This window comes from Ambystoma mexicanum, chromosome 5p, assembly GCF_040938575.1.
Source record: "Ambystoma mexicanum isolate Mex_15411 chromosome 5p, UKY_AmexF1_1, whole genome shotgun sequence".
Lineage (NCBI taxonomy): Eukaryota > Metazoa > Chordata > Amphibia > Caudata > Ambystomatidae > Ambystoma > Ambystoma mexicanum.
Window position 1 is genome coordinate 249326360 of NC_090930.1, and position 17147 is coordinate 249343506.

Sequence of the window (17147 nt, forward strand, 5' to 3'; positions counted from 1 at the left end):
TGTTTCGGGCAGTGACTTTAGATGAGGGCGTTAAGATCGTGCATACCCCGCTTTTATCTGAAAATCGAAAAGATTTGCGAGATAAAAACCATGTACCCAATCTTTTAATTAGACTGCACATTTATAATTCTTATTTAAAGGTAAATGGGAACATAGGTTTGTCAATATCGTAATAGAAATGTTCGCTTAAACAAAGCGTAGGATGGTGACGAAGACCACTCAGTCAACTGCTAGTCATCCATTCAACTTCTTTAATAGCAGGATTAGGACATGAAAATCTTTTGTCTCCGCTGTATGACGGTGCAACATATAGGGCATTTACTTATTTCTTCTGCACAAACGTTGCAGGTCACCAGGTGGCCACATGGGATAAAAACCACAGAGACATTTCTGTCCATGCAAACTTTGCAAATCTTCTCCTCCTGTAATCTTCTTAGTGTTTCTTCAATATCAACCTCCTTTACTAAGGAAAGAAATGAAAAAACGTCAGTTCAACCCAATATATTTCTTTGAAAACACAATTCTTGCAAATTGATCAGTTTTTATATTACATCATTTATCAGGTGCGACTGGGGGCACCTGCCCTACACAATACTTTTATAATCTTCTCAGCTTGTCTGAACCGATTACCAGACAATTACCTTCACTTGGAATTTATTTGAATTAAATAAACTTTCAATTAGGCCTGATAACACACAAGAAGGTTTAGCTGTGGGAAAAACTACAAAAAATACTGCTCACTCCAAATGAGTCAATCCGATAAAATACGTTAGAATGGACTAGTTGAATTCAGAGCCTAGGCAGACTGTCTAGGAGTGTCTCAAACCATCCTTTATTAAAGCAATAGCGAAATGTCAGCTAAGCTCATCTGCTCCTCACGCATGGCGGCTGGTGAATTTTTTAGTTGGAGGGGCATAAATGTTTGCCTCTAATATACAGGAGCGACTGAGCAAGGAGGGGATTCTTCCCACACTGGCATTTTTTTTTAAAATAATGGGTCAAAATGCTGCATTTTACAGCATTTCTGATAAAAAATTGAGAATAAAGCCACAGCTGGCAATCGGCTTTGTATGGTAGGACATGAAACATCCAATAGATGCAATTCAACAACAGAGCAGAGCAGCATTTTCATGATTTCTTTGCACACAAGAGGATGTCAATCATGCCCAAAATATACTTATGATAGCCTGAGCATCTCTTCAGCCGCTCATGCACTCAGACTTTACATATATATTTAACATACAGTAATCTCTACCTATCACCTACTTGTACACCTTTTCATGCACGAGACTAGTTTTTACAGATATTACACCAGTTTCCGGTCAGTGAATCTAAGGCAGAGTAAGGTATAGCTGTCCGTGGGTGAGACTTCATGCTCCTTAACTCAGACAAGGTTTACAACCTCTGAGATGATTACCGTGGTGAGCTGGCGCAGTATAAAAAAAAAAAAGTATAAAATATATATGCCAATATAAAACACATGTTCATGCTGGAAGTCCCCATACATAAATGCAGGCTGAACCGATATATGTCAGTATTACCACATAAGAACTGACCCCTGTTGGCTTTGCCAGTGAACAAAATGGCAGCTACAGTAAGAAAACATGTCAAGGCTAGCTGCACAAATGTAAGCCAGTATAGCCATGTAATAACATTTATGTTGGCTGCCCAGCAAGAAATGCCATGCCACAGTAAGAAAGAATATTTAGCTATTGTATATATATCTTCAATACCTTTCTCAAAGTGATATCAAATGCAGGGTAAATTGCTGTTACGTGCTGTGTCGTCGGAAGCAGCCTTTCCCCTGGGTGTAGCTTGATCGTCAGAACGTGCGGATAAACGTGCATCTAGGTCCTTTCCTCTAGTCATCGGAAATGCTAGAATCAGAAAGCGGAGTGAGTTTTTCGGCTCTCCGAACCTCGCACATGGAAGAAAATTCAGTGCGGTGGCGAGAGATTGAGCTTGGGCAGAAACGGTGCCAGTCGGAGTCGGTGAAAGCATACCGCCAGGAGCCGAGGTGGCGCCCGGTGTTTGCATTAGTAAGCAAGACTAGAGCGGTGCTCGGGCAGTATACAACTGATTGAAACAAGTCGTTGCTGGGCAGGGTTGGGGTGGTAAGAGGGAAAGACTGGACAGTATTTTAGTAGGGTGACCCGTTCCCTTTTTCTCTCTCGTCCATTTATGCCTAATATGGCCATTACCAGAAATAAAGCTAAGACAATGCCTGTAAAATCGGCGGGTCTTGACATAACTCCCCTCCTCAAAAACAATCGATTAACAGAAGTACTAGCATTGAATGTTCAAAGAAGACAGAGTGCAAGCTGCAAGATGTTGCTATTTTGAAGTTGTGACCGAGCTCGGTCATCTGCCAGTCTCACCTTAAATGAGGGTGAAATTGTTTGATGAATCATTTGGTCACTATGGAGAGTTGGGACGTTCATCCAAGAATGCTGGCTTGGCAAGCTGTGATCAAGGACTGAATGTTTTAACGCCACCCTTACACACAGCAAGAGCTTCTGAACTAAAGAGCGAAAGATCAATCCCTGGACAACAAATACTAAACAGTGTTCAGTTAGTTACTACAGATACTTCTCCACAGCCCCATATGTAGATATTAGAACATGAGAATCTTCTTCATCAACTGGCTCACGTGAGTCCTGTGCAATGGCTAAAAATGAAGACCAAAATTATTGGGGAATTGAATTTATGCAACAACCTTTCAGACTTTTTTGTCTGGTTGGGCGTGATTGACAATATTGGAGTACAAATCCGTCCAGAAAAGATAGAAACATCTATCAGTGGCATCAGCCGAAGGACGCTGAAAAGAATCAACCTCAATTTGTAAAAGCCCAGAGATCCCAAACAACTCAATGTGATTTGAGCATTCGGATTCCTCAGGGTCTTAATCATCCCTTGGGGGAAGTGGAGGGGATGAATCTGGATGAAACTAGCGATGCTTCATACCAGGCGATTCCGGAGCTTACAAATAGGACATTACCTCCCTTGCAGAATATCAGAAAGAGCAACTCAATCCACAAGCTCTAATCCCCAATTCATCCACTTTAAAAGAGGCAACTAGGTCAAGTATCTGGACCAAGTCCTTGGATTGATTTAAGAGACTGAGCCCAGGTCTCTGTAGATCATTCGCAGCAGCATACTTCAATCTCTAAACATTGTCACCCCAGATGTCTGCATGCTAGTAAAGCCTATATGCCACCACTCACAGAAGACTCTCTGAGGAAACCTGTAATAACTATAGGAACTTTATTATCACTAATGTGGAATCCATAGTTGGTTTTGAACAATGAGAAGCTTTAAGGAACAAGGTGCTTGCATGGCTGCGCCAGAAGACTGGTCCAGCCGTCATAAGAATGTCCGACCTCAAGGTTATCAGAAGGATTAAGATTGACCAATGGTGCACCCAGAAGGATAAGGACTCTATATTGGTGGGGTGTGGTAGAAGTAATTTACCATACTATTTGGCCCTCTGTGTTGATCTCTACAAAATATCATCAGACCTGAAATTGGTGGTAGACTTTGTCCACTAGTACGGTGTTTCTTTTTTGAATTGTTAACTGAATTTCTTTCTCGTCCCATTCTTGCCTTTTATGTGTATATGGATTATCATAATGTATTTTTCATTGTATTTGATGCTTTGTATGTTTGGTTTGTCGCACCCCGATGCCTGCTGGCTTTTGGTGCAATATAAACACATAAATGAAGAAAATAAAATGTAGTGAGGAACCAGGAATGAGACACAGAGGACTCATACTGGTTGCTATAAACTTTTATTTAAATAAAAGGGTTGGAAAAAGCCTCACTGTACCTACTCTAGGAGGTATTTCCCTACCTCAACCAAAACTGAGGGTATGTCCTGGGTCATAATGTCCAAAGCAAAATTGTCCTGTGTCTGAAATCCTGTCCTAGCCCTCGCATTCTAGAAACTAACTCAAAGGGGTGAAGGATATGTCTTTGATCTTAAAGGTGCACACAATGTTCAATTTCAACAAAAAGGTAGAACTCCAACCAAAGTAGATAATGTTCCCAGTTTCAGGGAATGGCTCCCTTCCCCAGGTTTCTTCTCAGCAAAACAAAAGTGCAAAGAAACAACTTCTTAGTAGCCACAAAGGATAACTTCCTTTTCTCTGCGTTACAATTCACTTCATCAGAAATGACTCCCTTTCCCTGGCTTTTTATGACATTCAGTATTACTCAAATCCTAAAAAGATATGGATCTTCTTCGGGATTCTCCTTTAAAAAACACCACAACTTAAGTGCGGTTCCCAGACTCGCAAGACACCTAGTATACTCTCCTGCCTGGTTCTTTTCCACATTGAATGTGGTTCAAAAAGCCGTAAGGGTATGGGTCTTCCTTAGGGTTCTTCAGGTCCCAGACTCAGAAGACACCTGGTATACTCTCCCGCCAGGTTCTTTACCACATTCAATGCAAGGCAAAATCATTCAAGATAGAATGGCCCAAGGATACTTTCTTTAAGAGGAGGAAAATGCAAGAGAGTTTCAGATCATCTAGGACGACCCCTTTAGATAGAGACGTATTGATTAAGATCGTGATGTATTTGTGAATACAGGATACAAAATATTTAACAGACTTAACTTGCATCGCCTCTTCGGGACACTTGTAAGTCGAAGTTTCACAAGAAGCGGCAGAACATCAAAGGGAGATACTGGGGACAATCTAACCGAACAGGATAGGCGGAAAGGTTTCTCTTTCTAAATTGTTTCTCTTATTCCTCGACTGCAAAGCACACTTGATAGCTGAACTAAGGGACAGCTTTTCTTTACGCTGCTACACTGAATGAAAACGATATTTATCCATTTAATGTTCAAATAGTCTCATCAGAGGTCTGCACCCATGTCCCTACTGAATGCATTTCTTCCATTTAAACTAAATGTGATGAATCTGATGTCATCACTCCTTTCCCAGAAGTAGCTCCTCCTCATATGGCCTGGGTCGGCAGCCGCTACCTGATCCTCATCTTGGGGGTGGCTACATGAGAGAGGACCACATCTGGGGAGGTGACCCTCAGGGGCATGACACGACCTCATCGGAGGAAGTCACATACTGCCCCCATACCCTTTTAGGGATTGTACCCTCCCTTCCTCTAGCTTTGATGGCATATTATAACACTCTCTCTCAACAACTTGCCAAGTCTACTTCAAGTATTTCCCAAAATCACCTAACAAATAGTTTATCAACAACTCAGATGAGGACGAGGCAGGGAGTGGTGAGGATTACTCTCAATGAGATCCAACATCAGCTTCCCCAATATCACATAAGGAACAGTATGACAACAACTGAGACGAGTAGCATTGAGGATTAGTCCTAATGAGAACCATTGTCAGTGGTCTCGTCGCTGGGGAAATTCGATTGGCCCGACATGGTTTAAAACCATACCGTGAAGAGAAGCATGGAGTTCTCCGGCTCAGGACATAGCATAGTGCTGACGGCGACGTGGAAGTCCAACCAGCTACACGTAGCGAGGGAAGCCTGTTGAGCGACACGCTCATGCCGGTTGTGCAGAAACCATAACGAAGCACGAGTAAGCAAGTCGTGCTTCCTGACCTCTGCAGAGGCTGTAAAGCCGACCAAAGCCCAAACATTTACTGGAGGTGCCCATTTTGGGGTTGAACAACAGAATCGCAGAGGGTGAAGCAGCATAGACAGAGCTTGTTTTTAGTGTGATCTACTAAATTTACGACCATTCACTTGATTTGACTTTTGCTATGAGAGAAGATGTTGTCACTGACGAATATTTTTCTTGTGAGCTTTTGAAACAATTTTGAACAACTTTACATTTTCTTATTTTAATTGAGTGTAAATGTTTCTTGTAAACTGTAGAACATAATAAAAAATAAAAAAATAAAAAGAAACCGTAATGAAGCACCAGGAAGCAAGTCATGCTTCCTGACCGCTGCAGAGGCTGGAAAGCCGAACAAAGCCCAAACTATTACTGGAGGTGCCGGCAAGGGCAGAGAGAGGCGTAGGAGCCGGAGAAACATCCCACTTGGAGTCGGGAATGCTAAGAAAGAACAAGAAGAGAACCGGTGAGCCCAGGGAAAGGTTTGGGATGCTGACGCCCTGTCTAGCGAGATAACGAAAGCCGTAGACAGTGGGACTGGCGTCTGGGACCCTCAGCACGAACATGGGGGAGACCAAGAAGGGAAACCAGAGAGACATTAAGTGTTGAAACCTGGTAGAAAAATATACCAAGTCTTTGGATAGCAAGATGAATGATTATATTAAAAGCACCAAACACATGTTGTTGAAAGAAACTGCATACAAGTCCTGACAGGAGAGTATACCAGGCAAAGCGAAATGTGTGTGATAAAATACAGTAAGAAGAGAATCTCAAGGAAGATACATGCCCTTAAGATTGTGAATTGTTGTAAATGTGGAAAAGAGACGGGCAGGGAAGTATACCAGGTGACCTGTGAGTACGGTACACCACACCCACATTGTAATACAGCAAATAAAGAATCCCAACTAAGACATTTGCCCTTAGAATTTTGAACTGTCTTGAATGTGAAAAGAAACCTGGAAAAGGAAGCATTTCCTCAGGAACAGTGAACCTACCAAGAGGTGGGAGTTATCCTCTTGGATTACAAGGAACTTGGTTATTCGTCATTTGAACTTTCATTTTAGAGAGAAGGAATCTGGTGAAGGGAGCCATTCCCTGGAACTGTGAACATTGTCCACTTGGATCTTTTTGGTTGGATTTATACTTTTGTGTTGGATTTTAACATTTGTGGTCTTTGGGAATCAGAGACAATATCCTTCGTAGCTTAGAGTTTGTTTACAGTGTGAGGGCCAGGATAGGATTTCACACACAGGACATTTTTGATTTGGGTATCTTGACAAAGGACAGACCCATTTGTTTTGGTTGAGGTAGGGAAACTCCTCCTACATTAGGGCTGGTGAGGCATTTTACAACCCCTTTATAATTTAATAAAAGTGTATAACCAAAAACATGAGTCCTCTGTGTCTGCGTCTCATTCCTGGTTCCTCACCTAACTTTTAAGTTTTATTTGACAAATGCCAGCAGTAACTTAAAATAATCTTCACAGAATATCCTTGGTCACTCACTTATTACAATAAAAAATGTTTTTTAAATTTAAAACAAGAACAAGTGTTCTCAAGTAATAGGTTTTGGTTCTTCATTGCAGTTCACATAAAGTGATCTCCATCCAAATATTGTCGTGGTATAAGAAAAAGGTGTGATGGGGTCCTCAAAATAACAAATAGTCCAACTACTTCATGATACATCAACCAAAGTGGGGCTCACAAAAATTCCCAAAGACAATTTTAGATAAAACAGGGTTTATTCAACAAAAAACGCTTCTGTAGCTATCAAACACAAATGTAAAGTGTCAAGGCAGACTTCAGTGAACAGTTCTAGGATCTCCTTATACATTTCCCAATATCGAAGGGTATACCATAATCACACAGTCTCTTGGGTTTTCTCTGTGGTAAACCTCTGACGTTTCTCTTGGAGGTGTATATGACCATTTCCGATCCAAATTGTAAGACCAGTAGGCATTGCTGCATTTCCACCACAACACAGCTGAGGTTTCTCTTCCGCTTTGAGACAGAGCAGCTGACCCCATCTACCACAGATGAGCTCAAGAGAGCCTTATCAACTCCCTTTTCCTAGGGTCCTTTCCTCTTCATCACCTGCATACTCCTCTTCTGAGCCTTCTCCTCTTTGATGCCATGCCATGTGCTCAATTCAACTCCCAGTGTGGGTTTATCTCCTTCTAATTGGGGTCTCATCTTTAACTCGGGCCTTGGGTAAGCATTCCCTCTCGTTTGTTACTCCTCCTCGGGTGGACAACCACCTCACCAATCTCCTCCTAATGGCTTCCTCCTGCCACCTCCTGATATCTGCCTTTAACAACCCCCTGTCTCTTCTGCCCCTGTTTTCACACTCCTCTTCTAATTTGTAACTCTCCAACCTCCTCTCCTAGCCTCCTTCCAGAAATGCAAACACGCTACAAATTGCTGCCACAAACTTATCCAAATGCCAGCACTTTCCCTTCTAGGACATCCCTTTTGTACTTTGAAGACATCTGCCATGGGGTTGGTCTGGGTGGAACGTCATTTTTTTAAAAAACATTAATTGTTTTATATACAGGCAGTAACAATGCTCTTTTGATCAGAAAAGAATGTGCAATAGATACAAATCAGATTTGACAAGAAACAGTGAGCTTCTTACAATGGGCTGAGTTCGAGTGACTTTCTGACCATGTTGTGGAGGGAGTAAATGGAACAGTCACCGGGGACAATAGATGTGTGGACATAGATGTATTACATACATCGATTAAGGACCACCAACATTATAACAGTATCTGCATCTGTGGGTCATTAGGTTGCTGCTGGGTGATTGTTTATTGTGCAATTGAATTTCCCCTTTAGGTATAACATATGTCCTTCCGCAAGATTCACAAGATGGTTGAACTGTAGCTTTAAAAGCTGGTCCACTATTTTGGATTCCTTGTTGTGATGAGTTTGCTCATGCATTCGGTCTGCAGACTTTGGCAGGGCTGTAGACTTTGGCGAAGCTGTATCGGCAGCAGGACCAACGTTAACAATATAAGTGCCTCAGGATGTTCATAACTTCCAAGAGGGGCAGCCTCTGTCTTATGCCGAGCCTGCCCTGGGTTTTTCTTGCACTGCCCTAGGAAAAGTTGGAGGTATTTTGGCTATTCCCTAGAAGATCTTTGATATTGCTTGTGACTGTTCCCTACCCAGAGACAGTGGGCTAGGCTAAGTGAGGGTGACCGGAAGATCATCCCTGTAGCGCACCCAGTTCCACCATACACTAGCTCAGAGAAATCTCCAGCTTCCTTGGTCACCCCACTAGATGTCCCCAAAAAATGCAGAGGACTCTCTACCAATACATACACAAACCGTCCATACATTTCTAAAGATACCCAACATTTAAACAGGCGTTCATGTCAACAAACAAATCTATATTTACACACTATAGTTATTAGTCTGTGAACACACTTGCCGATTCTTTACACACTTGGTTATGCTTTTCTCAATGGTTGTTGTATGAACTGTCCCTGCAGTGCAAATCAGCAACCCATTTTTTTTTCAGATTGTGGATGCTTGTTTTCCCTATATATTATCAAAGAGGAGGTCATTCTTTAAAACTCAAATTGCACTAGGTATGTACCAAATCTTGGCTTCAAGTAAGTATTTGGCTGAATTCTAGCTGAAGAAAAAGCTAATTGGCTACAGCTGAATAGTTTCTTGCTATTTGATTTCTGCCGGATATGTTGTCTTCTCAGGTGAATGCAATCTAACAACTGGATTTAAACATTGACAGCACTCCAGATTAAATATTAGACATAAGTGCACTTATTTTTGTTTTGGAGAAAAGGAACAACGGACATGGTTTGTTCCTGGTGGAAAAGCCTATGAAGGAACTTTAAGAAGGTAGTGGAGGCTAGTAACGTCAAGGTATGGTATACAGTTATATGACAGGCAGATCATCATGCCTTTGACAAAGAAGCCTTTCAAAGTAACTTCATTTTGGAAACTCTCTGCCAGATGGTATATAATAGGGAGATAGTTGTGAGAACTCTGTATGGGACATAGTCAAAGAGCTACGCTATGCAGGTGAAGTTGGTAGGAGGGGAGGATGTTGGGAAACCAACAAAGGATTTCAACATGTGGCCTGATTTTACTAGGTCAATAGGGTTGGGGTGAAGGAGGAGAAAAGCGCAGCTCAAGCCCACGCAAAAGGGGAACTGTCTCTACTAGCCCACCAGTGAAATTCTCTTTATAATAAAAACCACTAGGAAGGTCTTTAAATCTACTAAACCAGCAGTGATATTTGATTAATAAAAAGTTTGCTGGAAGGCCTGACCTCATAAGGATACATACTAGATATGCAGCCAAATACTAGAAACCCTTTGTATCTCCCCCGCCCATGGCCTCATTCTGCCACACCCCTCCAGGAAGGTAAGCTATTTGACAAGGTAAGTGGCAAAACCTGGGTGTGGTTGGCGTATTTAAGTAAGGGTGTGAGTGATTTAGTGTGGATTAGTTGGGTGAGGATAGGAGGTGGTAAGTGGTGGAGGACGTCCGGGAGCCCAGACAAGGTGAGAGTGAAAGGAGTGCGGAGGCTTTTGGAGAGAGGGTGTCTTGAGTGTTTGTGTGTGGGAGTAAGGCTTGCGTGGAGTACAGACAGAGTAGGAAGTTGAAGGAGTAGAGGTAGCAGAGTAGCGAGTGAATGAGGGAGAGTTAGTAAATAGTAGTAGTGGCAGTGGGCGTGAAAGATAAGTTGGAAGTGGAATAGGCAGCACAGCGGTAGGAGGGTGATAGTGAACGCTAGAGTGTAGACGCATCAGTAGAATGACAGTAGTAGTTGCAGGAAGTAAAGGGATGGTGTTAATAACAGAGTAAGAACAGCAGTAGAGGGAGAGCAGGAAAGCGACTGAGTGGGAGAATAGGAGTAGTGGTAGGAATGGAGAAGGATTATAACAGAAGAATAGAGAGAGCCAAGGAATTAGAGTGAGAGGAAGGAGGGAAGAGAAGATCACAGCAGTGGTAGATGTAGAGGGGTAGTTTGAGGTAAGAGCGATAGTAAGAACAGGGGTAAGAAGAGAAGATCAAAGGGTGGAGGTGGAAAGGCGAGTGGGAGAAAGGAGGAATAGTAACGTGGTGGGAGGAGAACATCGTAAGGACCCAGTGTAGTGAAATGTTAGGTAAGAATGTGAGTGGAAGCGGGGGCGCTTGAGAGACCAGCCAATATAGCCACTCTAGAGTGCACTCTGTACCAACCTTCATATACCTAGAGCAAATGTCCTGTCATTGGCCACATAATTTATGAAACTGAGACGATTGGATGTAAAACACCCTGTGATGCCAGTGTGGTGCATTTATGTATGTATGAATGTCAGGACCCAGCAGTATAGCCAGAGTCGCTTGGACGGCGAGGAAACTAAGGAGGCCCCTGCAGCAACATTAAAGATGCCAGGACCCAAGTGTATGGTACCTGTGCCCCAGGAAGGCGCACTGGCAGAGAAAGAACAAGAGCAGCGGCAGAAACAACATAGTTGATACTGGGAGATCCAGTGTGGTGCCTCACTGCGGTTGTAACAGATGGAGGAGTCCAAAGGCGCAGTAAATCCACGAAGAAGCTGCAGAGCCCATGGAGGGGTGATGTTGTAGTCGGCTCTTTGCCGCCCCCTGTTGCTGTGGAGCCCCAAATACCAGCCGCTCGAGTGGTCGGTAGAGTCCGTTATGGGGGACTGGTCGCACTGGCCAGCTAGGACCCGAGACCTGCGCAACGGCTTGGTTGGTGGAATGCATTGTGCATGGGCTGACACACCATTTCAGCTCCTGCAGGTGATGGCGTTCGGCTGCTCCATCCGGCGGCAGGTTAGAGCTTGAGTAGGGGGCCTGGTGTGTTGAGAGGTGAACGGACCCGCGGCACGGGATAACAAGCACGGAGGCACTGATATCATAATTGTGGCTCCAGACAAAAAGAAAGCAACAGCGCAGAGGCTGTCGCCGCAAGTGAGCCAGTGGACAAAGTGAGTTACCCTGGGACCTGTACACGGTGCGATTGGTAATATTTTATGGTGGCTGTCTGGCAAACTGATGAGACCGAGTATCCTGAATACTTTATCTCCACACGTTAGAGATCGCTTTACTGCCTGCAAAGTTCTAAGAGACCCCCAGGGAGATAGAGGCTTCATTTATCATTGCATATCCTGGTCGCAGGCTGGGCCACTTCTAGGTGAGACAGTGCTCAAGATCTAGTGGTTTACTGGTGGGAACACGAAACACCAAGGGGACTCCAACATTCTCCAGGTGTGGTGACACAAGATATGGGTGAAAGGGCGGCAACAGGGCGATACTTTGAAGAGTGAGAAGGCCCAAGGACGCCAACTGGTGGTGACAGCTAACAGAGGGGCTGGTGGCAGGCTGGCATGTCGGGGTACTATGTGACTGGGACACAATTGGTATTCACAGATGGTAAATAAGCAGTATGCTAAGGATAGTAGGATTCTCTCTCCGGTCTCTGATAAGTGGAGACTGAGCTAAGTGGTGCGTATATATCACCACCCCTTGAAAAACAACTATTGCTCTTGGAGGATGCACACATTTTCATGACTGAGACACTCAGAACTGGAAAAAGACATTATCTCAAGTGTAGGGTCTACTATCGTCCATAATTGGAAAACATGACAAGCACCAAATCAAACTTCCATTCGAGACACCTGCCCAGGGTAAGAAGGGGAAAGTGATGGCGCTGATCCCCATGGACAGTCAAGCAGCTCAACCTGACAATGCACCAAGCATGCTGCACGAGATAAAAGAGATGTTCACGCAGTGGAAGACTAGCATGGTATCTTTGGAGAAGAAATTAGACACATTAACATGCAATGTGGACCACATGAAAGTTAGGCTGTGATAGGCGGGACGAAGCAGAAACTAGACTCTCAACGGTGGAAGACGAGACCTCACAACAGCGAGGGAGATGGCTCAGGTCAGGAAAGCGTTAAAGGAGTTGTCGGATAAACAAGAGGATATGGGATCGAGATCAAGGAGGAACAGTGAGACAGCTGAAGTAGGAGCTATGGAGTTACAGGTGGAATCCATATTGCAGGAAGGGCTGGGGCTGGATGTTTTCTCCTCAGCATTCATTGTAGAGCGTGCACATCGTACCACTGGTGGGGAAAAGCGCATTCCTGGGGCACAAGCAAGCCTCGATAATTGCTCGAATGCTTAGTTACAGGAATAGAGATCTAGCCCTTCGTCGCTCTCAGGGATAAGATACAAGGGAGAGTAGATACGGTTGTTCCCGGATTTTTCCAATAAAGTTCAAGCTACCAGGAGAACATATCTTGGCGTTAAGATCAAGCTGAGAGAGAAAGGAATTAAGTATTCAATGTTGTTTCCTGCAAAGCTTTGAGCGGAATATAAGGGGAGCCGATGTTCTTTCAAACACCTGAGGAGGCTGGCAATTTCCTGGACTCACTGCCTCAAAAACCTGAGACATCAAAAGACAGGGGCAGCCTAGACCCGTCACTGTGCAGGGACAATGATTGACAGTGATCATATCTTCTTCAATCTGGAGCTTTAAATAATTATGATGCAAGGTGAAGTCTAATGTTGATGTAACAGGTTGGATGGGATGATTGAGCCTTAGGCGGTCCTCAGGCGAATGCGCATGGTTGATATTGTTTGTTGGGGAGGGGAATATATCAGCATTTTGAGGTGGCTGGTGGGGGTGGGAAACGGGTGGATGGTTGTGGTGTTCGTATGTTTAGTGTTCTTTGTTTCCTGACAGCATTTGTGAGTGGCATACTGCAGGTTCCTTATATAAGATCTGTTGGCGTAAGGAGCATCTCATTGCCTGGAAGGGGTGGCTTACAGCACTGGGGCCAAGAGATGAATCATTCTTACATTGGTACACAGAGCCCTCGCGGTGGTGAAGTTAGGTATCTTACTCTATGTAACACAAATGGCTGAAGGGATATAGTTAATTACATGGAATATTCAGGGCCTTAATTGTCCCTCGAAAGCTCATAGGTTCCTGTTATATTTAAAAAGACATTATGCAGAGATAGCGTTTCTGCAAGAAACTCACTTGACGCACACAGACTAGGCCAGGTTTGCTAAGACATGGGGTTGTCACCGTTATTTCTAATCTTACTCAAATTACTCTAGAGGGGTGGGCACATTGATACAGTGGGTAGTGACTTGATAGTTAATGGCATTATACATGACCGCACCATCACACTGGTTAATTACTATGGGCCAAACACTGAGGTACTAGACACCTTGGAGTGATTAGGGATGCAGCTGATGAATTATGCTACAAATGTGATAACATGGGCCGAGGATTTCAATGCAGTGTTAAACCCGCAGTGGGATAGAACAGAAGGGACGCACAGACCATCCTCTAAAACTACACACAAACTACAGCAACTCTGCTAAACATACGCGCTGTGTGACAGAGAGAGACAGAGAGAGAGACACCGAAATGATTAGGGGTTCATGTTCCGCTCAGCGGTTCATCAATCAGCCTCCTTTCCAACAAAGAGGTGGGCTGGGTCACAAACTGACATTTTGGTACGCCCAATGTCAGATCGTGCCCGGTGAGTATTCACCTAGTTATACATGGGAAAATACCAAATAGATCATGCTGGACATTTAAAAGCAAGAGTTTGTCAGAACCAGTATTACGAGCATATAAGTGTCAATAACTTATTTAACTTATTTGCAGAGACTAAAGTGGATAGGAAACTTTTGGCCATGGCCTCCGCAGTGGGCAGAGACCTAATAGCTAAAACAAGGAAGAGATCAAGACCTCCCTTGGTGAAAGAATGGATGCATATGATAAAAATCTGTGAATGCCGAGAGACCTTGTACTTTTCCTCTCTCCCAGCCATGGTCAGACCAGGTGATTACTGGGTCTCCTTACGGTCGTACATCCTTGGTAGTGACAACCCTGTCTTGCAGAGTCCTAGATGAACTGGAGTGATCGGAAAATCACAATGTAAAGCGGGAACGCTATCAATGTTCTTTATATGTTGCCCCCCGGTTTGTCTTCCCTGTGATATACATTGCAAATGATACCCAATATGCACAACCATGAATGTCCTGCTTTTGCCTTGCATTTATCTTCATTTCATATAACGTTTCTTTTAGTACTTGCACATGTAGTAGAGGGTTTTCAGGAGGGTTAGGGTGGTGAGCTTGGGAATAAGCAAAGTTGGTGTTTACTTATATTGCGGAAAATTGAATAAAAAGTGATTTAAAATAACTTCTTTGCAGAGAATGAGGGTACAGTAGCCTCATATTCTGTGTTATGGGAGGCTTTTAAGTGTATAATAAGAGGGGAATGTTTAGCCAAGGAGTGTGGAATACTGAGAGCTATTAGAAGGGAATTAGAAGTGAGTGAAATGACCCTACGGATCCTCAAAGCTGATCCAGACCGCTTCAACGATCCCATGATACAGGCTCAGATACATGAGGAGTTGGGGAAGTTTAAGGAGGCGCTGCAAAGAGGTTACATTCTTGAGAAGGCAGGTGGCTGTCAGCGGGTATGGCGAGGGACAGAACCCCGATAGATTATTAGCCAGGGTGGCGAGAGTCGAAAACCTGAGCACATATAAATGCTTTCAAAGACGATGCAGGCAAGGTGAAATACATTGATAGTGAGATGGTTTATGTGTTGTGGAATTTTTCCAAGCATCTGTGTTGGTCACGCACGGTGGTTCCGCAGGCTCTTCTTGATGGCTTCCTAGACAAGCATTTGTATTTTTATATTACATTTTTATTGCTTTTCCACAAACAATAAACAGTGCACCTCAAACCCCCCCAACGCCCAATTACATATTCACCAACGACGGTATGTTAGTCCACTGCTGTCTCTCCTGTCTCATCATCCGTTGAATTGTCTGTGTCCAATGTTTCAGGGACCGTGCACGTCAAGGATGCCACCAGATGCTGCCACTTAATGTTCCCCTTTCCTCTTCCCCCCCTCTGCAAGCCGCCTCCCTCCAAACCACTGTTTCTGCGTCAGCCCACTTCAGGAGGTCCCCCCACCAGGTTTCTATACTGGGTTTTTCTCGTACCTTCCATCCCATGGCGATCTTACACTTAGCCAAAATGTAAGCTAGGTTTTTAGGCTTGCTCACATGCTTAAATTTACGCGGTCTAGGGAAGCCCCCCACCATACATGCCGACAGAGAGTCTACCAATCTAATCCCTTTGTCGGCCAGTCGGCCTGCTATCTCCTGCCAATATCTTGTGATTTCAGGGCAGGCCCAAAACATGTGTACCATTCCCACGTTTTCTGCCCCACATTTTGGGCAGTGTTGCTTCGCCACCTTCGCGAACTTGGCAATTTTGTTTGGGGTCATATATGCTCTGTGGGTGATGTACAACTGAATCTGCTGCAACCGGGCGTTCGAGACTTTCTTATGATATCCTTGAATCCTTTCCCAAAGTCTATCATCTATGATCTCCCCACTTTCCTCTTCCCATCCCTGCCTGACCTCGACCACCTCTTTACCCACCTTGGACATCAATATTCCAAATTCTGGAGGCTTTGTGACCTCCTTCTGACACCGCTTGGAAAGTTTCTATTTCTGTGTCTGGCTGTTGGGTCAGTTCTGTTTCTGACCACATCTTCAATAATAGTTTCAGCAACCTAGCATATGCGATATACTGTCCACTATGTAAGCCCGTATCTTCCATCAATGTGCCAAACTCCATCTTCTCCCCTTCCCGCCACACATCTCCCACTGTTGTCACACCCACTGGTTCCCAGTATTCCCGCCTCAATTGTTCATCTATGCCCCTTAGTGTTACAAGAGGGATATGCGGGGAGCACGGCTGCGGGTTCCCTATTACGGCGCAGGCTCTGTGCCAGATCTTTCTGTCCAGGGCCAGCAACGCCGATCTGTTTTCTTCCGGGGGGTCTGTCACCCACATCCACTCGTTTAGGAAGTAAGGTGCACGTTCCGTCCTTAATAGCCTTAACTCAGGGTTAGTCTCCTTAGATAACCATTTACCTACGTACTGTAGCTGGCCCGCTAGATAATACACCTCGAAGTTGGGCAGCTTTATCCCTACCTGTTCATGTGGGTTCTGCAATTTCCAGAGGGCTATCCGGTTCCTGGTGTTGTGCCAAATGAACCCTCTGCAGATGCTATGCAGGTTGGAGAAAAATCGTTTGGGTATTAAGTATGGGACATTTGCAAAGTTGTGTAGCAACCTCGGTAGTACTATCATCTTGAGCAAGGCCATCCTCCCCATCATGTTCAGGGGCAACCTCGTCCAAAATGTCATACTCCGTTGGAGTCCTTTCACTGCGTCGTTTTCATGTTCATTTTCAGGTTTATGGTATATGTCAAACCCCAAATATCGGAAGGTGTCCACCGCCCAATCGATCTGTAACACAGGTAACGCGCATTTTGGCACGCCTATATATCTGCCCAGGGGAAATATGCTAGATTTCCGTAGGTTTATTGTTATGCCCGACAACTGTATAAACCTTTCTAGTACCTCCAATATGTATTGCAGATTTTCTTCCGGGTATTGCAAATACAGCAGCATGTCATCTGCATATAGCGATATCAGGTGCTGCTCTCCA

At 44.2% G+C, this 17147-nt stretch overlaps 1 protein-coding gene across 5 annotated transcripts in view; it reads right to left on the reverse strand.

The window, feature by feature from the left end:
* Nucleotides 1-237: 237 nt before the first annotated feature.
* Nucleotides 238-17147, reverse strand: part of XIAP (X-linked inhibitor of apoptosis) — a 683213-nt gene continuing 666303 nt past the window's right edge. For 4 of the 5 annotated variants that reach the window (XM_069612668.1, XM_069612665.1, XM_069612669.1 and 1 more), the window contains one exon: nt 238-463. In XM_069612668.1, coding sequence (XP_069468769.1) covers nt 264-463 — 200 coding nt within the window. In that variant the 3' untranslated portion in view covers nt 238-263. The remainder of the gene's footprint in view (nt 464-17147) is intronic. The other variant, XM_069612667.1, reaches the window with a different exon arrangement.